The 21,731-nt window shown below is 40.3% G+C and overlaps 2 protein-coding genes across 3 annotated transcripts; one reads left to right on the plus strand and one right to left on the minus strand.

Moving 5' to 3' along the window:
* Window positions 1-467: 467 nt before the first annotated feature.
* Window positions 468-9,097, plus strand: tmem276b (transmembrane protein 276b). The gene is made up of 4 exons (XM_049717932.2): window positions 468-1,138; window positions 2,342-2,455; window positions 4,183-4,320; window positions 5,493-9,097. Exons 1-4 carry the CDS (start codon window positions 751-753, stop codon window positions 5,738-5,740), a joined length of 888 nt encoding a protein of 295 aa, XP_049573889.1. The 5' UTR covers window positions 468-750; the 3' UTR covers window positions 5,741-9,097.
* A 210-nt stretch (window positions 9,098-9,307) lies between these two features.
* On the minus strand, window positions 9,308-21,697 carry gas2b (growth arrest-specific 2b). Of its 2 annotated transcripts, none has more exons than XM_049717925.1 (8): window positions 21,458-21,697; window positions 19,445-19,690; window positions 18,644-18,753; window positions 18,200-18,341; window positions 17,736-17,799; window positions 17,006-17,480; window positions 16,812-16,919; window positions 9,308-9,923 (listed from the first exon to the last, which is right to left on the minus strand). In XM_049717925.1, exons 2-8 carry the CDS (start codon window positions 19,659-19,661, stop codon window positions 9,723-9,725), a joined length of 1,317 nt encoding a protein of 438 aa, XP_049573882.1. In that variant the 5' UTR covers window positions 19,662-19,690; window positions 21,458-21,697; the 3' UTR covers window positions 9,308-9,722. The 2 variants fall into 2 exon arrangements, with proteins under 2 accessions (XP_049573882.1, XP_049573883.1); XM_049717926.2 differs by lacking the exon at window positions 9,308-9,923 and adding an exon at window positions 13,862-15,850.
* Window positions 21,698-21,731: the final 34 nt, after the last annotated feature.

Raw genomic sequence — 21,731 nt, forward strand, 5'->3', positions numbered from 1 at the left:
TCTGAACCTATAGTCATCACTCATATTGCATCCGCCGATTTATAAAGTTTACTGTAGAATTATCCAAAATGTAAACCAATTGAAGCACTCTGGACTGAAAATAATTGGAATCCACCCCAGCTTATTATAAACCCCTAAATAGACAGGTGTTGTGGTGGGTCAAACTAAGCTCATGCTTCATTTACCAAAGTCGAGTGTGAATATGCGATTTGCTTGAGTGATTATCTTGAAAAACGTTAGAATTTAGTCATACTTTATATTTGTACTCTTTGGTTTTCATCACATTTATGTAGCCCTTCGCTTAACCCTTTATCTTAGGGTCACTTCAGAAACTCATCATTTTACAGATTGTACCAAGTAACATCTTAACACGGTAAATTAATTGATTAATTCGTTAATTGATTTTGGAAAGACTGTATCCATGCTATATGCTCGCCATCTCTCGTTCCGACAGCCCGGAGGAGAGAGTGCGGTACTACATCCCGTGGCCCAGCCTCCTCCTCACAGCGCTGGTCGCCATCCATCCGCTCCTCCTGTACCACAACAGATGGTGAGAACAACATTGCATCAAGCGGGGAGCACAACAGACCACCGCACCATCCTGTCCGTGCAACGCAGGCCTTTCGGTCAGCATGTTCGAAAGGCAGGACCGCGTGAGGCTGTGACTTCACGCGGCAGCAGAGGTACCAGCACCGGCTGCACCACGGCCACCGGAGGAAGCTTCTCGCCTGTCTCCGTCGAGTCGGGAAGATGGCCGCTATGAAAATGTTAACCAGTGGAGGGCTCTTCCTGGCGTTCTGCGCTCTGGGGCTTCTTTCTATGGCCATCTGCACCGACTACTGGTACGAGACGGACGCCAGGAGACACAGAGAGAGGTGTAAAAACTACGCTAACAAGCGCAACGACCCGGGCTACATCTACATCTCCAACCACAACCTCCCCCTCCAGATGCCTCCGAAGAGGAGAGGAGGCGGCCCGGAGGCTGTTCCTCTCTTCAGGAGCAAGCGACACTTTGTGGCCGCAGCCTCCGCGATGGAGTCCCACTGCAGTCGGCAGTTCAACTCAACGGTGTCCGGCCTTTGGAGGAAATGTCACCGGGAGGGATTTGACCTTGACACCGAAGATCTTATTTACAAAGGTAAACATGAGCAGCATTCCCGTGCCTGTCCTGTGAGAAAGGAGGCCGCGATGCTCGGCTATGAACTCCTTGCATCTTTAGTTTGACAACGTGGCCCTGCAAGAGTATTTATTTTGATTTTGGTGTCAATCAAAATAGATAGGGATGTCTCAAGAGCATCCACGGTGCATTCTTCCACCCAAAATGTTGATCACATTTTTGGGGAGCTCTGCTAAAAACAATAACAACTGTGTAAAGGTGCTTACAGGAATGGAAAAATGTACCCCTGGAGCCTAAGCAAAGAAAAACAATAACAAACCTTTGAGCTCACATGCTCTGCTCTACACCAATTGTGTTTTTAGCGATAAATTCCTCAGACAATCAATTACTTTGCAGAAACATGTATATTTAGCTTTCTCCAGTTGTTTAAGAATCATCACAATAAAATACGTATATACTTCTGATTTTATGCTGAACATTTTCATACATCTTCTAAAGGAGTCCCACAGTATTTGCACCTCGGCTGCCAACTTGTTTAAATAAATAATGATTTCTATGAAAGGTTCCAAAAAATAGCTCACCAGTGACAGGACATTGTGATTTTTTAAGAATGTTGCCAAACTGATCATTGCCATCTGTCTTCGCTCTCCCAACCAATGTTTTTACAGTTGTGCAAGTACAGTACTGGTGGTACAGAAACCTATCCAAAACGTAGAAAGAGATTTTACTTAAGGTTATTGAATGTATTTGCTTGGAATGTCAGTGTTTTCTATCACAATTATCACAGCGATACATATCTGTGTTTTGGGTCAAATGTCTAATAATTATCAAGGAATTTTTAGATGTTTTTTTTCCCTCAAGTGCAAAGATTATTGAAATTCTATGAAGAACAAGATCACTAATCATCCTCAGTGTCTTTGTGGCTACAGAGTTGCGATGCTTTTTATAATAACACTGATGGTTTCTGGAAATAGTTAAAAACACAACAGAGTGGGGGAAAATGAGTCACACTCTCTGGGTTTGGTATAGTGATGTTTCCATGATGGCAGATTTGCTCATTGCAAAGTTGACAGTTTGGTGTTACTCAATAACTCATTAACATTTGAAGTGATAAATATATGATTTAGTAGGTGTTTTGTTTCAGCCGTAACCTAGCAATCATAAACTGAAATATGACAAAAAAACTTGTGTGTGCAATGTCTCACACTTGCTTTGTTTCACCAGGAATAATACAAAGATGTACCCCGGTAAAGTATCACTACACTTCATCCATTCTTCCACGGAATTTACCTGTCAACATCACCAAGACCATACGACAGGATGAATGGCATGCACTTCGTGAGTATCAGGTTTTGATGAAAGCTTGCTTAATTGTCACTTAGAATAGAATAGATCTTTATTGTCATTGTCACACATGTACAACATTCTTTTTATTTTTCTTATTTTTATATCATCATTCAGCATTCTGCTTCTTGGCTGTGAGCACATACGTGATGACCATTGCTTTGTGTTAAGGGAAGCAGAATTCATTTGTTGTGGAGTTCAAGTAACAATTCCTTTACGTATTTGTCCATGCTGTTCTTAATCAAAAGCAAAGTGTTTTGTCCAATCAGGTTCTTTAGGTCTATGGCCACATTGCTGCTGTTTGGTGAACATTGTTCAAATTTGTCTGAAGCGCCACTGGACCATCTCGTGTGAGGTGTTCTGAGCCGGTTCAGACCTCCGTGGGACCCTAGGCAAAAATATGTCAAGGGGCCCCCCTAACTAAAGTCCTCTTGCCCCCCCACCTCTGCCTGAAGACCATAGAGATACAATTTGACTGACTCAAATTAAGTTTAATGTGAAAAAAATTAACAATTACTCAGTTTTAAATAATCATCAGTTGTTCCACCTCCTACTCAGTAGCAGCATCTACACAAGTGTACAAGTACGACAATAACAAATACAACTTTATTCAACAAAACATCGGGAGACAGACAGATTGGTCCTCATTGCAGCGTCCAATCACGCAGTCTGTCAATCAGTGTCACACACGCACACACACACACACACACAGCACCGTTTCTTCTCTCTCACACTCCCTCTTTTGTTGTTTCGTTTGCACTAACGTTTTATTGGCTAAATGAATGACTAATCAGCTGATGGTTCTCAACTACCGTATTTTCCGGACTATAAGCCGCTCCGGAGTACAAGTCGCACCAGCCATAAAATGCATAATAAAGAAGAAAAAAACATAAATAAGTCGCATCGGAGTACAAGTTGCATTTTTGGGGGAACTTTATTTGACAAAATCCAACACCAAGAACAGACATGAATAGGCCACAACAGGCTAAACAATATTGTATGCTAACGTTACATAAACACAAACGAGGAACTGAGAACATGCCTGACGCAACATATTAACAGTTATTCAAATAACTATAGCATAAATAATACGTTTATCAAACCATCCATGTCAAACCACTTTTAAGGACCCACTGTACACAGAGTAAAAATTCAAAGGTTCAAAAGCTCATAGCTCAGACACAGGCACATTTTGTTGTAGTGTCAGTGTGTGTCTCCTTCTGTGTTTCCATGAGTGCTCTTACTTCCTCCCACATCCTCAAAACATGTGTATATTGGGTTAAATTAAGTATCTAAATGGCCCAGAATTGACTAATACAATAGTTGTCAGTATTTGCCCCGCGATCGTCTGGCAACTAGTTCGGGGAGTGGAGGAGGGGCTTACTCCACCTCTGTCACCTGAAGTCTGCGCTAGCCCACCCGTGATCCTAATGATAAGATGTATTGGGAAAGGATGGATAAAAGTAAAAAACATAGTAGTCATACATAACGTGTAACCGCTGTCCTATGAAACGAATATGTTTCCATAGTATGTACTGTGGAATGCTTTTATTTTCATCCCCCCAAAAAACAAAGATATTTTGTTGTTGGGGTTTTCTTTTGGGAAGAGGTGAAATTTGTATCGGGCAATAACAAAAGTATTCTTACAGTATAAGATACAAATGTAATTGGAATGATAGCTCACATGAATATATCTTTAACGTTGTCATCTCTTCTTGCAGATCTAAGAAGAATGACGGCTGGCTTTCTTGGCATGGCTGTCTCCATCATTCTTTTTGGTTGGATAATTGGAGTGCTGGGATGCTGCCAACAGCATGACCTCATGCAATATGTAGCTGGGCTACTCTTTCTCATGGGAGGTACTAAATGGAAACATTTGCGTGCATTTACACAAACACAGACCACCGGCTACAACACTATGACCGCTCGCTCATTGTAATGACATCCAGTACAAGTGGTGATTAAAAGAAGCTACTCTTCCAAAGACGCTAATGTTTACATTTATTGACACTGTCAGAGAACTATGTGGTACCCGTATGTACATTTTTGTGATTGTAATGTGACTTCATATTCATTGTATTACGTAGATGTCACATGTTGTGACACTGTCAGGTAAGTATTAATTTAGGTCAATCTCACTATGAACAAAACTCTGAAGTCTAATTATATGTAGCACACATAGTCTTAAAATGCGTTTCTTTTACTTTTTATTTAGATAGATAGATAGATAGATAGATAGATAGATAGATAGATAGATAGATAGATAGATAGATAGATAGATAGATAGATAGATAGATAGATAGATAGATAGATAGATAGATAGATAGATAACTTTATTCATCCCCGGGGGTAAATTCAGTAGCCAGCCTTTGGATTAACATCCGCTTTAAGGTGCTATGAGTTGGAGAGCTTCATTTAGACAAAAGTAGTGTTTCACTGCCTCTTGGGCCATCTTGGTGCCAAGGAATTACGATGCTAAAGTGAGGTTAGTATTTTCATTTAGACAAACGCTGTGCTTTGCTGCATCTTGGTGCCAAAAAAGTGCTGAAGCGAGTTGAGCGTCATTTTGACAAAAGTTGTGCTTTGTCACATCTTAGGCAAGTCTAAACCTTTTAAAGAAGAGTGTTGGATTTTCACATTTTATGGCAGTGCTCGGTCACACATTCTTTTTAGATTTGCGTCTGCTTGGTAAAAATGGTTTTGCATGGAATTGTTATTCAATTAATCTTATTTCTTCGGTTGTGGTTTACGATTACCATTGTGTGGTTGCATCACAAAATAAACATACAGAGCAAAACCCACTTGCTCAGTTGAAGGCTCACTAGATATTGTGGATGGCAAGTACAATGAGAGCTTCACAGATTGTTTGGTTTTTGTGGTAAATTTTCTAAGCTGGAACTTTTGGCCTATGGAGGTTCCATAGTATTCACACACAAGACACAGGATATTTTTTTTGATAGCTAAGTGACAGGCCATGAATTTCCAAATGATACTCACCCTGCTCAATGACTGTGTACATGTCTCTTCACAGGAACATGCTGCATCATCTCCTTGTGCACATGTGTGGCCGGAATCAACTTTGAGTTATCCCGCTACCCTCGGAACATGTACGGCCTTCCTGAGGACATCAGCCATGGCTATGGCTGGTCTATGTTCTGCGCCTGGGGCGGCCTCGGTCTTACTCTGTTGGCTGGCTTCCTTTGCACCTTGGCCCCGTCCCTCAGCACGCCGACCCGCACAGCAACCCACAAGCCGAGGCACGAGAATGGAACCGTCTGACAGGGCCGGGCCGGGCCAGGCCAGGCGACCAATCACCGAGCACACAAACTACACTCTTCAAGACTTGGATGTTAAAATCTACAACCATTTTTGTCTCATCACCATATTACCACACATGCCATCCCTCTCAGTCTTCATTGTGCCTGAGTTGTGATAGCGCACACATTCTGGGACGAAGAGTTAACAGACTTCAAGTTCTTGAACCCGCCCTAAAGGACGTCCAGGGACACTAAGAGTGCAACCAAACGTCTTTGGCTCTGATAGCACAAGGTTTTTGATGTTGTCATTTTAGACATGTTGACTTTATGGTAATCTGAAGGTGACTGTTTTACAATGGTGCTCTCCTAAATCCATTTGCTACACACAGACCCAAGCAGACAAGAAACCAGCTTTCCCTCATTTTTCTCATTTTCTGCTGATGAATCATGAGAGAGATCATCCAAACAGAGCAAATCACATAAAATGAGGCCAGAGCATCTTGTCGGCCTTGCTCTTTTCACCAGAGTGCCGTGTGCTGCTGTTTGCAATGAAAAAAAAAAGATAAGAAAAGAAAATCTGGCAATGATTGCCCATGGCTTACTGTTAGTGTAGCACAATGATATCAAACATTAGCCGTGACCATGTGAAATGTCTGCGTTCTCTGCTGGATGAATCGAGTGGTGTGGGCAGCACCAAAAAAAAAAAATAAAAAAATACAGATGACTACATTTGCATTAAAAAACAACATTTGATCATCTCTTAAAAGATTTGTGTGTGTGCAATTGCATCTCTATGTAGACTAAGATACAACGTTTATGTAAAATAGATTTTCAATTAGGTTTATATCGTGTGTTCAAACAACGATGCCTAACAGTACGGAAGTGCAGGTCAGCAGTATAGCGTTAAAAATGTGCGCTTGAGGGATGAATCCATTGTAGGATTCAGCAACACGATGGCATTTTGAGGGTTTTTTTTTTTTTTTCTCAAATGTGTAACTGCTGAGCTGTGACTTCAAGAGCACAGCGCTTACAACTCTTGACAAGAACTTGTTTGCAGACAGCAGATATGGAATGTGACAAGAGACAATTTAGAAATTTGACTGTAGAGATAAATTCAGACTAAGGTTGTTTACACAAATGCTCATCCTTTTAAAAGTACTTGTTTTAGGAATAAGAAAAAAGTGCTGTAGAGCTTTTGTGTTGCCAAAAAAAAAAGATCTAAAAATAGTGGCCAGGGTTTCCTTAATTCTACCTTGACTCAACAGGATCATTAGCAGCTGACAGAGCAAGGGGCTTTTTTTAATTTTTTTTTTCTTTTTTTCACTCTTTTCAACTTTCAATGTGTTGTTCCATATCTGAGTCAAAAGGTGCTGAACTATCAACAGAATTTGTCCCACCACTTCATTCAAGTATAATTCTCATGTTTGAATGAAAATGCATCATTTTGATTTAATACAGGGTTCCAAATGTTCAATTTAAGACCCAGTTTATAAATGACTTCCTGGTGCCCAAATTTACCAAAGTACAAGACACAATAACATTGTGGTCTACATTGCTTAACAAATGCATATTATACTGCCACCACCTTGGATTGTTCTCAGAGCAACCAGCGCCATGAAGCATTTCGGTGAATCATATTGTCATCATCAGCATCAAATTCATATTTGGCTCACCGAGGTGTTTCACTAGTCTAAATGAGAAATTCCAAACTGAATTCAGCTTTTTCTTGTATCTTAACTTGAGGCAGCTACTGATCGTATAGTGGGAAGTCAGAAATTAATTTAAGCATATTATAACAATTGTTTTTGGTTTTCTGTTCAGGAATGCAAGAAATTCTACATAATTTAAAAATAATTTGACATTTTATTGCAAATAAGTACTTTACTACCTTTTTTTAAATTAAAATTTTAAATTACTGGATAACAATAATCGTATTTTAGTTTGAAATCCTATCCTGATTGAATAGCGTCTACCTGTTGTATTAACCTTTACATAAACACACACACAGCTATGTCATCACTCTGGGTTGGCAGTCCAGCTAGTAAATTTGATACATCGAATGAAAAAATGTGCCTACTTGATGACTAACCAAGACTGACCCAGCCAAAATTCACCAGGGCTCCGACCTCACAATTGGGAAAAGCTGTTTTTCGTGACATGCAACTAAGTATTATTTCATGCATTAGTTTCTTTTACAAAACAAGGTCCATTAGAAAATTTATTAATTCAAGTGTATGAGTTTCACAGAATAGGGTGGATAACAAGACAGGCTGTTAAAGTTGGAAGGAGGCTCAGCAGCTTGTTTTATGTCAGCCCAGTGTATGTTTTTTTCGCCTCCTGGTCACCTAAAGTGTGAAAGTTTAGTCAGATGCATCACATGACCGATTGTGAGGCATTTATGATGTGTGTTCATGTCCTTTTCGCATTACCAAACCACTACAAGAGGTGAGATGAAGCATGACAGAAAAGTGTATCTTCAGTGTCTTGTTGAATCTTTGCACATTGCTGGATCCGTTCAAAGTCAGAGCAAAGTTACAAAGTATGTTTGCTAGGTCGGTCACACATGGCATCAAAAATGATACGAGCATGTGATGCACACTCTGATGTGTCTTTTACAAATATTATGGGTTTATACCACATTGTGTATTTATGGAAAGTCAGTTCAATTTTTTATTGTGACAATATGATGGCAGTAACAAGAGGATGAGTGTTAGGAATAAATCATGAACATTTACTGTCTTGCACCATTCACGAGTCTTCTGACTCAGAATACTTTTGAGTATTTTGCTTTTTTAAAGACCATCACCCAAACTGGGCGATAAACAAGTATGGACTAAATGTGTTGACAAAATGGAAGTAATATTACACACATGTATTTTTGTGTACTCTTGTGGTAACAGTCTGACCCACGTTTTTTTTTCTACCTGATGTGCTACAACTTATTACACGTTATTACGTGTAATTCACATATTACATGACGATTAAGCACAAATTTGTGTCCCCCTATTTCAGATTGTTGCTTTTGATAAATATAAATTGATAGCACAGATCGGAATTTTAACATTATCACTTAGTTTCAAGACAAAATAACTACAAGAATGCTGAGTCCGCTGTTCATTTCAGCAGTGTTATGATTCTGAATCAAATGCACATACTCTCAATTTTCAATTTCTTGTGTTTGGCGGAAAAGCTGCCATTTTAAGGTGAACTTCTTTCAGTATCATAGTTATTTTGATGTTTTTTACCAGTTAAATTCACACTGCAGGTGCTTTGTGGTGACTGAGAAGACATAACTGACATGCATGAAATCATTGCAGTACATTTCAGTATTAAACTGTCCATTTTATTTATTTCACCGAAATAAAAGATGTAATTACTAGCTTTCTGGTTTCCATTGTTTAGTTTGCTTCAAAATGACATTAAGTCTTGTGTAATGCGTGATGCTGATGTCGTGTATAGGATTGCAGTTTCTTCCAGAACATTGCGATGGCATTTTTTCACTGAGCACATAGTGCCACCTAGAGGGAGACTGACGTGTTTTGGGATTTTTAGCATGACTGCTCATGAAGTCCAAGAAAAAGATTCAAAATTTTCTATATAACATGATCAAACATTTATTCTTATAAAATTCAAATGTCCAGTTGTCACCAGCATTTGATATGCATAACTTCCTTTCCCGACACTCCAGCACTCAAAAAGTCAACAGATTTGATGGAGTAAAGCATATAATTAGTTTCAGACTGAGAATCTTGGGTATTCAAATAACATATATAAATTAAACACAAAATCAAACTATTGTACATGCTATCTGTGAATGTAACCTCACTAAACCAATCTAAGTATTGTAAGACATTTGCAGCTAATCTATACAAAATATGTAGTTACACCTCTGTTGAATGAGACACATTCCTGTTTGAAATAAATGTTTTACTTGACTATACTTGTACAATTTGGTTGGAATATTAAGTGCGTACCAAAAAAATACAAATGAGCAGTCGAACGATCTATTTCTTTCCATGGGCATTGACCACCATGTAGCTGTCAGGTGACATGCTCAAATTGAGTGGCTTAACTCTGCCCCGACAGCCCCTGATCACAGATCTGCCCATCGGTCCTCCTCTGCAGGGGTCGTGTTTCTGTAGGTAGCTTACAAAAGTCTCCCAGCCTCCACCCACACGCACCATCACGTGACGCTCATTCAGCATCTGTGACATTTAAAAAAAAAAAAAAGGTTTTATTGACACATTTTTTATAGATTGTCAGTACACACACACACACACACACCAATCTAATATTTACAAGCTTCCCTTGCAAATGAAGTTGTCTCCATGAAAGTCAAATGATCTTCAGATAGCTTTGTCAAAATCTCATTAAACCAAATAAAAGAGCGCCTCGTGCCACCAGCTGAGCTCACGCGACAGACTAATCCATATATGAGCACGCGTGCGCACACGAGCAGTGACGCACAAAGCTTCATCCGCACCCAAACCACGTAACGTGCCCTTTTATTTTTCAATAAAACCGTATAGCCTTGGTGCGTGCGGGCAGCTGTTGCAGAAAGGGCCGCTGTCTCGGATTCGAGACATCCTTCACAGACAAGACGCCTTCGCCATGAAAACCCGAGTGCTGCCATGGCAACTACTCCCACAATATGAAGCCAGGACAAAAATTAAAGGGGGATTGAAATGAATCCATCGCACAGTCACAACTCCCAGGAGACATTAACATTCCCAGGAGGCCTCGCAAAGCGGGCTATTGTCCTGTCAGCATGAGCCCCCCCTTTTTGGTTTGTGGCCAATAAACCCTTCATTAAGGAAGCATTAAGAATGTGATCACACAAGCAGATATACCCACCCGCCCCTCCCTCCCTCATGTTTGGGGAAGCGTGTCACACGTATGGGATGAAAAATCAATGGCACACGCTCAGACTTAAGCAGCCGTGGAAGGAAGCCGAGGCGCGGTCTATCTCATCTGACATAGTCCAGATTAAAATGTTAAGGTTGACAGGGGTCAAGTCTGACATTCTCTGTGAACCATTTTCCTGACTTACAGCCGCTGGATGTCTTTTACACTGCATGGTCTTTCATAGCAAAATAATTGCCTTGCTTTGATTTCTAAAATTTGGTGCATGTTTTTATTTTTTAACGGGTGCATTATAAATTGCATGTATAGTTTTACAGATATATTAAACAAGAGCAACAGATGCCATCGCACACCGGACAAGAGTTGCTGGACGCAAATACTGCGACTGTTGCTGGTCACTTTTTGATATCATCCTAAGGTAGTCAGAGGCTGGATTGAAATGTTTTGTCTTTTAAGATGCAACAACTAATGTTCCCACATTGTAACTGTCATACAAAAGTGGACTCATGCAAACAGTTATGTAAACAATAAAGCCATTTCTATTTCATACTGGAAGTCATGGCAAAAATCCACGCAAGAAAGATGGATACCGATTTTAGTAAGAAATATGAATCAAATGCAGATATCAAGATATCTTTAGCGGCTGTGTTGAACCAATTCCAGACCCATAGGCCTTGAGTTAGACACTTGTGGTATTAGAGAATATGATTTCACTAGCTGCAGCTCTATCTGCTGGATATAATTGGTCACTACTCCCACTTTGGTCACACAAGTGGTCCTCAACATTAAAGTTAAAATAAATGTTATTAACTAGTTTGTTCAGATATAAAGAACCAGTAAGCTTTGGGTAATTCTTACTTTTGGCAACATCCTGAAAGAAAGAAATACAGTTAGAACACAGTGTATAGAAAAAGCAGATTGGTGCTTCTTTTGGGCGGTGGGGGATGGGATTTGTTTGGAATGATCACACAGGCAGCTATATTTGTGGGTCAGCAATAAAGCTCCTCCTTCCCCCTACACAACCTGCAACGTCTGCTTCCTCTAAAGCATCTTCTGCATTCTCCTGAGTCCACACTGTTAGGCCCACTGACTCATCTTGTCCTGCTGAAAAATTAATATGGGGTCAAGAAAGATGGGATTTAAACAACTGCCAGTAGGAGTCAGACTTGAGCCAAATCCACAGCTTCTGAAGCAAGAGGGAAGCCTGGACCCTAATAAAATTTACAGTAAGAGAAATAATGTGAATGTGGGCATCTCAACATTATTGGCCAATTTGTCATGTGAAAATAAAATAGTACTTGTGTTTTCCTTGACTGCTACCTTGAGCTTGCCATTTGTGGTTTTGGGGCAGATATGAAATGTGAAAGTCAAGTTCTCCTCAGGGTAAACTGTAAATGTTTAGTTTTATAACATTGTGACAACCTTCCTCTCTCATCTCAAGAGTGCCAGACAAGGATTGCAGAAGACAGAAAGGCATAACAACAAAGTTCATCTGCGTGCATCATATTTGAATGGTTATTCTTACATACCATTTTAAAGTCTAATGCAGTGTTTCGTGTGCCGTGAGAGATGTTCAGCTGTGCCGTGGGAAATTGTCCAACATTAAATACCGAGTGCATTTTAAACAGGATCGCCAAACTACAGGTCAGTTAGCGCAAGGCCTGATCAGCCACTTGCTAATCGTGCATGCGTGGAGAATCTTGAGATTTCATGTTGTGGCATCGGCACATACTCAGTTCGTGTGTGTGTTGCTGTTAGTGTTGGCTCGTGAGTGAACGATTCCTTCAAAAGAACGATTTTGTTTTCAGTGAACGAGAGCGAACGAATCACTTCCTAAAGTGATTCGTTCTTTTTCAGTTCATATGACTTCAACCAATTGGTGTCGGTAACGCGCATTGAAGCTGGTGCCACCTAGCCGTAAATCAAAACGAAGAAGAAAATGACGTAACTTCCCGTTCACGAACGAGTCGTGAATTGCATTTCCCGTTCACCAACTAAACGGATCTGTGAGTGAACGAGTCAGTGAGTGAGTGATTTGCATTTCCAGTTCATCGCGTGAACGGATCAGTGAGGGAACAAATCCTGACTTTCCCGTTCGCGAACGAGTTAATGGGTGAACTGCCTTCCGGTGCATCACCGGATCAGTCAGTGAATGTGTTGCGTCTCCAGGCGTGAACTATGTAAGCCAGAATGTAGATTTACGATGTACCAAGGAAAGAAAGAACCACTCACTGAAACACCACTTCTTTTATACACGTTTTCGCCAATAAAAACATAAAAATCAGACATTTGGTTAACTGCTTTATATGACAATATGTTGTATACATATGTATATATATTTTTACGTTGTTATATGAGTTGGTGTCCCCCAAAATAACAAATGTCGGCATGACTTTTTTTTTTTTTTTTTTTAATTCAAACACATTCGGAATAATAACACCATCAACTATAACCCAACAAATACAAAATTAAAACATCAATGTCGGCATAAAGGGGTGAGGGGGGACAATTCGTTCTGAATGTCGCAATATTTTATAGAGCTAGTCTAAAACAGTCAACAAAGCCATGTTGATTCCTTTGGATTTTGATCACAATCACTTTCAGTAATTTATTCCTTACACTGTCTAAAACCTTTTTTCAAAAACTGTCACTTTCATTTACAAAAGAAATACAATTTAAAAAATATTTAGTATTTATTTTTATTCAATTATTCGTCTTTCCATACATATATAGGAATAGAACTTTACGTCTTTTGTTGTAATATACCGTAATTTCCGGACTGTAAGCCGCGACTGTTTTCCAAAATTTTGAACCCTGCGGCTTATAGTCAGGTGCGGCTCATGTAAGATTTTTTCGTGATTTTTGTGATAACTTGATCACTTTTATACACTCGTAAAAAGGCTGTGGACCACTGTTGTGCGGTATCTTGAAGAAAAAAAACAACAACAAAAATACTATTTTGAAACACTACTATGGCTGCTGCTCATTCTGGCTGTGTTGGTTGTGACTATTATGAGCTTTAGTAGGAATGCACGCTAGGTGACCTGCGTCAAAGGGCTCTAAACCCTTTCTCTTACTCTGCCATGTGACTCAGAGATTACACAAAGCCGTGGTGCTGTTTGGACCATCTGCATTGTATTAAAACCCAATCAATCAGCACTTGAATTCAATTCTTCTGACATTTTGCTCACCAAAAACGAGTTGTAATGAATGTGAACTTTTAATGCATTTTATTCAGAAGGCGGCGCGGCGTACTTATGGATTTTTACGGCATTCTGTGTACTGTCTTTCTTTGTAAAAAAACTCATGTGCACGTGCGGCTTATAGTCCGGTGCGGCTTATGTAAGAAAAAAACTAAAATATCCCTGAATTTTAGCTGGTGCGGTTTATAGTCCGGCAATTACGGTAACTGATTTTAATATAGAAGCTGGTGTAACACTTAACAGATTTTTGTTGGTGGTGTGCCTAGAGATTTTTTCCAATGAAAAGGTGTGCCGTGAATGAAAAAAGGTTGGGGAACACTGGTCTAATGTATTCAATAAAAAAAGATTATAAATGCGTTGACAACCATCCAGCAAAGTTTTTTTACCCGTATCTCTTATGATCCCACAACAAAGGTCACTCAAGCATAAAGAGAGTGATTAGGTCATTTCTTTCATAAAGCTGAGCCCAAAATGCAAACGCGTTAATGCTCAACTGTCCTTAGGTTTACCTTATTAGATGTGCTGAACAAATAATGAATGTGGCATGATCTTGCGCACGCCTTTTCTGTCAATGACACAGTGTGACCGTGTTCTGGCTACATAGAGCCTAATTGGGCACAGAGAAGAAAGGAAAGCTTTTCTCTTTTTCACACCAAAGAATGGCTGAGCCCTTCATGGCCACCATGATTGAATAGTCCCCCAAGGACATGGACAGGACTGGGGGGGGGCTGAAAGTTTACGCATGAGGAGGGGCCGTCATGCTCAGTTGCTCATTAACAAGCTGTCCGATAAAACCCCTCACTAATGACTTTGCCCAGCAAATCAATAATATGTGCTTGTTTCAAAGGTGTGTCCACAAATGGGGGGTCGTCATGGTGTATGTTAATTGGGGTTTATGGTATGTGTGTTTCTAACCATGATGACAGCTGTGAGACACGTGATAGATGGAGTCAGGGTCAATGGGCAGCAGCTCCAGCAGCACAGTGTTTGTGTTGTCAAAAGCTGACGAAAAGGTAATGCAAGTCCTGCCCACACTTGGGGAGTTATGGCTGAACACTCACTGAAAGCACAAAGTTGAGGTGCTACATATGGATAAGAAACCTGAAATATTTTATCAGACATTAGACAAAATTCTAATATGTTAAAATATTTAAACTTGGATTGTGGTTCTATTAAATGGTTCTAATGAAGATAAGTAAACACAAGGAAAGAACACTAACAGATAGTGTATGGGCGAAAGGCCCAAAAATTAGTTTGATGTGAAATACCTGCAACATAATGAAAAGTTTTTAAAAAGCAGAAGGAAAAAATATATATATCTGTTAAAATGCACACGCAAACATGCTATTTGATTATCTGAACTGATAGTGTCTTTTTTCTTTTCTTTTTTAATGTTCAACCTCATTTATTTCCTTGCATTCACGATGAGACATCGAAACTCATTTGAATGTATGCCATTAGCTGTATCTCTATTTTCAACAAACTGAGGCTGACAACATTGATTACCAATTAGACATTGCTTGGTCAATGGCATTTTCATTAAGATTTACAAAGCACTAAATAGGTGTCAACTAGTGACCAATTTGTACACACTCGTGTACTCGCTTTGCGCTTTTGCCACTGCCTTGATTTCTTTACTGATGTGTTACATATAGGATTATAACATTTTATTTATCGATTTTTATTTACGTATAGTGTTACATATAGGATTGGAACGTTTTATTTATTTATTTATTTATTTATTTATTTATTTATTTATTTATTTATTTATTTATTCATTGATTTATTTATTTTGCACATCTGCCTTATAGTTGGTAGGTTGAGGGTTCAAATTTGGGCTCCGGACTTTTTGTGTGGAGTTTGCATGTACTCCCCATGCTTACATGGTGTTTCTGCAAGTATTACAGTACATACTAAAAACATACTACATACATACATACTAAAAACATGCATGTGGGGATCATTGAGACTCCTTAATTGTCCCAATGTGAGTGTAAATGGTTTCTTGTGTGCTAATGACTCCTGGGCGTACCATTCTTGCCTCTCTGGTCCAGCTCACCCGCAATCTAAATGAGGACAAGCAGTATAGAAAATGGCTCACGCTGTATCGGTCTTTAACCCATAGTCCTTCATAGCACAAGAATTCTTAAATCAGATTATAAAAACATGCTATCGCAGAAGTGTAAAATTTAACAGTAAATTTAATAAAAGGTGAATAAACCACAACATCCTATTTCTTTTACCTTTTCTCACAAGCAGTAGAAGATTGAAGGCTACTATCATGGCAGCAAACTAAATAGATCATGCACACACATCAGTATAGCTTTCATGTAAGGCTTAATATGTATTTTTATCATACTAAAGTATTAAAAAATGTCCCTCCCCCCTGCATTTAACATGTGAGGCTTAAGCATGAATATAGTTTGATGGATCTTAGCGTGAGCGAAATAAATCATCCAGTACACAATGAGACGTCTTCTCACATGGAAGGACATTGACTCCCAAAGGGGCTGCCATTCGAACTGCACACAAAAGCCATATCTTTGTAAAATCTACCTGCAAGAGGCGCGTTTGTTTCCCTCTCAGATTTGAACTCTTAGTTGAAGGTCTGTGTTCTGAATAAAATCATTGTCAGCCCAGTCTTATTCGTTGCCAGGCAACCCTGCCTCCCAGAAGGCCTTTCCTTGAGCCTTTGTATTGAAACATACAGGTGGTGAATGACTGAGGGAGGCTGAAAGGCACCAACATCTCCATCCCAGATAATGGCAAAAAAGGTAGCAGTTCGACTTTACAGACACAATGTTGGATTATTTACCTTTTTAGATATGCTCATACCAAAGAGCAAAGATTTGGGGGGCTTAGCCATTTCACAGTGGGCTGTATTGAGTATTGAGCTTAAATTTAATGTATTTCAATGTTTACATTTTCATTATTTTAGCCTGTCTTACCTTGAATAGCTTATGGGGATGGTTGGGGGTGGGTGGTGATGAGTATAAATCTAAAGAAACAAAACAAATAAATCCTTACCCGTATATAAAGAAGTTTTTCCCCCACACGATAACAGCTTCTTGGCTGCTTTTCAACAGGGAACCTGTTTGGACAGCTGCAGGGCGGATTCTCAATAATAATTCTCACCTGAAAGAGGTTAAACAGACACGGTGTTAATGTACTGCAGACATGCTACGTCCACAATGTAAGCAAGCTCCGTGAATGAGGCGTACCCCATCATCCAAAATGTTACTGGCGTCGGTGCTTTTTCTGCTGGAGTTTGGTGCTCGGGAGGGTGTGGGGGATCTTGCAGCAATGGCCACCTGCGTTTGGCCTTGTAAGGTTGCAGATGTGTCAGGAGAGCACAAAGAGGTTTGTGTTGAAGCTGTGATTGTGCTGAGGTTTGGAGCTGGGAGGAAGGACTGCAGGGGGGATAAACATGTGGGCACTGGCTCTGCAGCGGCTGATGGAAGATCAGACGCGAGGGGCGTGATGTGGGCTTCCGGGAGGCAGATGGAGCTTGGAGTGAGGGACACCGGTGTTGAAGGAGGGGGCGAGCTCGGAGGGTTGCTTGAATGTGAGCGTGAGCAAAGCTCTGGGGCCGGAAAAAAGGAGAAGGGTAGCGGGGACAATGGTGAGGTACTCCCTCCTTCCTCCCTTTCTATCTCTCTCTCCAACTTCACAAGGCCTGGAGGCTCGACTCCATACCTAAAAAGGTGAAAATATGGCAATACTTGCAAGATCATCCAAATTAACAATTAGAAATATAACAACTGAATGCCATTGCTTTTCTTTTACAGCTATAGATTCAAACAACGTAAGTACATATAATAGTCAATACAGAGCGTATACAGGAAATTGAAGATAATAACATCATACATCTTTTGCCTATAGTTTTACTTTCATTGTCACTTTGCATGATCTTGATTTTGGCTGGAGCACTTTATATACGTAGTTAGTTACCTGCTTGCCATACGTCCCAGCGCCATCAGACATAGGCACACCTCCCATGGTTGCTTATGGAGGACTTCACACAGCACATGTACAGAACACAAACAAAGAGGGTGATAGATAAAAATAGAACAAATGTGTCTCTGGCAAACGGGGGCATATTTTGTCAAGTGCACTGTCTCTGAGCTGGAATTTCTGAGGCCTTTGAAAGTGCATCTGAGGGCATGAGGGCAGGGATGCTTCATCTCCACTACTTCCACATCAAACAAAGTGCCTATCTGAACACAACAAACCTGACGGTATTGTGAAGATGGCACGTAAACAACATACCCCGGTACACACGTCAAATTCTATTGAAAATAATCTCATTGATCTATGTTACGGGAAAAGGATGTGTAATGTCACAATCATGGCAGCAGCTTTTTTTTTTTTTTGGCACTATATTCTACACACAAAAATACACACAATTAGCTCACCCAAATCCTCGGATTCAAATAGGTGGGACCTGTCAATGCCAATCTTGCGGCACCAGTAGAGGAAGTTAGCGGTGTTGTCTCTGGCAAAAAACGATCCTGAAGTAGCATCAGCCCGCCACTGAATCACTCTTTTGATGACAGGCTGCACTCAACATACACAAAATCACATTCAGTCATTAAAGAAGTGGAGAGATCATCTTGTTTTTCCAGCAAATGCCTGTTTCTTGTCATGTCATTGTTGTTGGGCATTTTGCCTTTGTTTAGTTAACAGTACGTATCATTGTGGTGGAAATTACTGTATGTCAGAGAATTGTGGATAATGGTTATTTTATATCCCGTACATCACGCACTTATTTGAATAGTTGTACTTTCTATACTTTGTTGGACTGATTAAAATAAAAGACACTGATCTTAAGAAATAAATATTTCTTTCCATGACAGCACCTTTCCATTACTGTTGTGGCTCATTTTGTCTTGGAGAAACTGTGCCAGTTGACAAAGAATGACACCATTGTCCAGTCTGTCCATTAAGCTGTCAGCGGTGACGTCCACACCTACACACACACACACACACACACATGGCCTTCCTTTGAAATAGTTTGTTTTAAAGAGAACATCCCTACAGTGATATCTGCAAAGACTGAACATAAACATCCATCCATTTTCAGAACTGCTTCTCCTCACGGGGGGCGCAGGTGTGCTGGAGCCTATCCCGGCTGACACCCTGAATTGGTTGCAGTGAAAAACAGCACTCCCATAAAATGTGCAATAAAATATGCTATCTTATGAAGACATATTTTATTCAATTCTAAATATTCAAATTAAAAATGAACTCACACAGTCTATTGATTCGGGGCTTTTTTTGGATGATTTTCAGCTGAATTTAAAACACCCACGTTTAGGTTGAAAATTAGTAAAACTGATGATGTCTACGCTGGAACTTCGTGAGCCGGTTGCAATTGTTTCCTTGGTTGCTGGGCATTTTTCTCAAAAAAGTTGAAGAATTAACCCAAACAAAACAAATGAGATGGACCAATTGAGAGACGAGAATTTCATCATTTCAGTGATTCTGTCTTAAGAGGATGAAGTGTTTTGGTCGGAGTTTGGAATGGAATAGAAGTATGACCAAAAAAGTCATATTGACCAGTTCAGAATTGTGACTGGTAAAGAAATTTTGGACCAGGTCCACATTTGACAAGGCGTTTGGCTTTCACAGGGTCAACATCCAAAGGTTCATAATCTCACCCATGATGTTGTTCAGCCAAAGAGCCAGGTCTTCTTTCATAGGCAGCAGACTGGCATCATGGCGGCATGGTAGCCACTGGTTGTACTCCTGAGGACTGGCAAGGCCCGGCCCACAGTGGCGATACTTCGGACTGAGGAGACAGCTCATCCCCAATCCCGTCAGCTGGCTCAAAGGACTCTCGGCCCTCGTGTTCGTGGATTCCACTTCCTCATCCATACCTCTGCTCTGATCAGCTTTCGCAAGTCCTAAAAGGAAACAATTTAGTCTATCTTGGACTGATCAGGCTGCTGTATCAATCAGATGTGTTCTGTATTTTTGTGATTTACCAGGCTTAGGTCAAACCATTTGCTTGACATTTTTACCAGGTTTTAGCTTTGTACTGCCTAACGAAAACGAGATCGACAATATGAAAGCCCATGATTTCAAATAGAGCGGAATCCTAGCAAGCAAACTCTTAGATAACAAAAGCAAAACAAGACCAAGGCGATTTGGCAGCAGCTGATCTGCGCATTCCAGATTTGTTTGTCGTTTTCTGTACTTTTGTGGGTGTTTTCCGGTAGACATAGTATCAATAAGGAAGTTAGTTACAGAGGCAACAATGGCAAAGACCACCATAAAGGATTTTACTAAAAAGAAGCATGGTCCATGAAATTGAAAGGTCTGCTGCATGTTTTTTCCTCTTAATTTTCATCTTAACTAGGGGAATCAAATTGTAAGCCTTGACAAAGTTCAAACAAGCATTGGTAGATTTCAAGGCTTGACGATTTGCAAAGCTTTTATGTTTGGATGAATTTCTCCATTTGCCAAATAAATATAAATATACCATTCTTCTGCGTCACAACATGCACATCATGACCAAACAATGTGGTACTTATGGTATCCTGATCATGGGCACTTCAGCAATGATCTGGATTTCTATACATTTTTATGTGTGGACATTAATCATTCATTGACATGACACTTGTTAATTTTTCCAGGTGCTTGAAATAGAATGTCACAATCACTGGTGCTAGTGAACGGCTCATTTGTCATATTTCCAAAGAAGCTTTCATCATAAAGCTTGACCCCCAAGCAGAGAGACATTCTGTCTTCCGGGAATACTTTCGACTAATCACACAGAACCAGGACCAGACAGTGGGTTAGTAGGTTTGTTGACATACTGTTGTCAAAGGTCCCATGTCTGTCTGTGTCTCTTTGAAGTAATCATTTTTGAGAATTTTAGATATCTAAGAATAATCGGATTAGAAGACACCTTGGAAGCAGATGATTAGTGTTTTGTTGTTAAAGACCTGGTGCATTGCAGCATCACAACATGATCAAATAGGAAGCTAAAGAATTCACAAGAAAAATGTCAAGAAAATCTCACTCAACACTGCGTGCGTGTGTGTGTGTGTGCGTGTGTGTGTGCGTGTGTGCGTGTGTGTGTGTGCAAAGTACAACAAATTCACCAAAACAGGAATGTGAAGATGTAGGTAGGCGCAGTGTTGCATGAACTTAGAGAAAGAGCCCTTTTGTAAACACATGGTCCAGACGCGGGACAGACGCGGGGGTATGGGAAGCGGTGTCGTGCCAAGTTGGACGCCACTTTATTGGTTGACCGACGAGCCATGCGAGCTTGTGTCTCGAACAAAACATCCAGGTGAGAAAATCACACCTGTACTCCAGGATTGCTCTGCTGGGAAGGGATGGCAAAGGTCACCCGCTGGCCTGACTTTGAGACACTGGCAGCCTTTATGCTCTTGCAAAGCTCAAGATGCATGGATGATAAGAACACACACGGGCCCTGATGCACACACACTCACAAGCGCATGCATTGGAGTTTTGTATTGTAGCTTTCGCTCGAGTGACGATTCCCAACATTCGATTGTGCTTTCATTCATTAAATGCAAACAGCTGCAATTATTTTACACGATACCAAAACGTGTGAGCATAAGGGTCTTATATAAAGTAGCAAGGCAAAATGTCACATTTTACGTCAGCCAGTGTAGAAAACCTATCAATATCTAATTTACCGTCAGTTTATTAGAGTTTAGTCGCTGTCACTGGTCTCGAAGCTGGCGAAGGGGTCCTCAACAAGCACGGAGTGATTCTGAGCAAATGAATGAATGCCACTTGGCCTCCTATAATTCACCTAAAGCTGTCCTTCCATCGATTGGCTTCCTCTGAGTTACTTCTACACTAAGTAAATTGACACAGTGTGCAGCCTCCCTCTGTCAAATGCCACCACGATCATATAAATGTTAACTTCTTACTTTATTGCTTTGACTGAAAGGTAATATTCTTAAG

This window comes from Syngnathus scovelli, chromosome 4 (assembly GCF_024217435.2).
Source record: "Syngnathus scovelli strain Florida chromosome 4, RoL_Ssco_1.2, whole genome shotgun sequence".
In the NCBI taxonomy this organism is placed as follows: Eukaryota; Metazoa; Chordata; class Actinopteri; order Syngnathiformes; family Syngnathidae; genus Syngnathus; species Syngnathus scovelli.

Bases quoted from the DNA above. Each gene is read 5' to 3' on its own strand.
- tmem276b (XM_049717932.2), top strand. From the start codon at position 751: ATGGCCGCTATGAAAATGTTAACCAGTGGAGGGCTCTTCCTGGCGTTC. The intron at 1,139-2,341 runs GTAAACATGAGC...TTGTTTCACCAG, and splicing joins CGAAGATCTTATTTACAAAG to GAATAATACAAAGATGTACC. The intron at 4,321-5,492 runs GTACTAAATGGA...GTCTCTTCACAG, and splicing joins GCTACTCTTTCTCATGGGAG to GAACATGCTGCATCATCTCC.
- gas2b (XM_049717925.1), bottom strand. From the start codon at position 19,661: ATGGATGAGGAAGTGGAATCCACGAACACGAGGGCCGAGAGTCCTTTG. The intron at 18,342-18,643 runs GTGCTGTCATGG...TGTTGAGTGCAG, and splicing joins GCCACAACAGTAATGGAAAG to CCTGTCATCAAAAGAGTGAT. The intron at 17,481-17,735 runs GTAACTAACTAC...TCACCTTTTTAG, and splicing joins CTGGGACGTATGGCAAGCAG to GTATGGAGTCGAGCCTCCAG.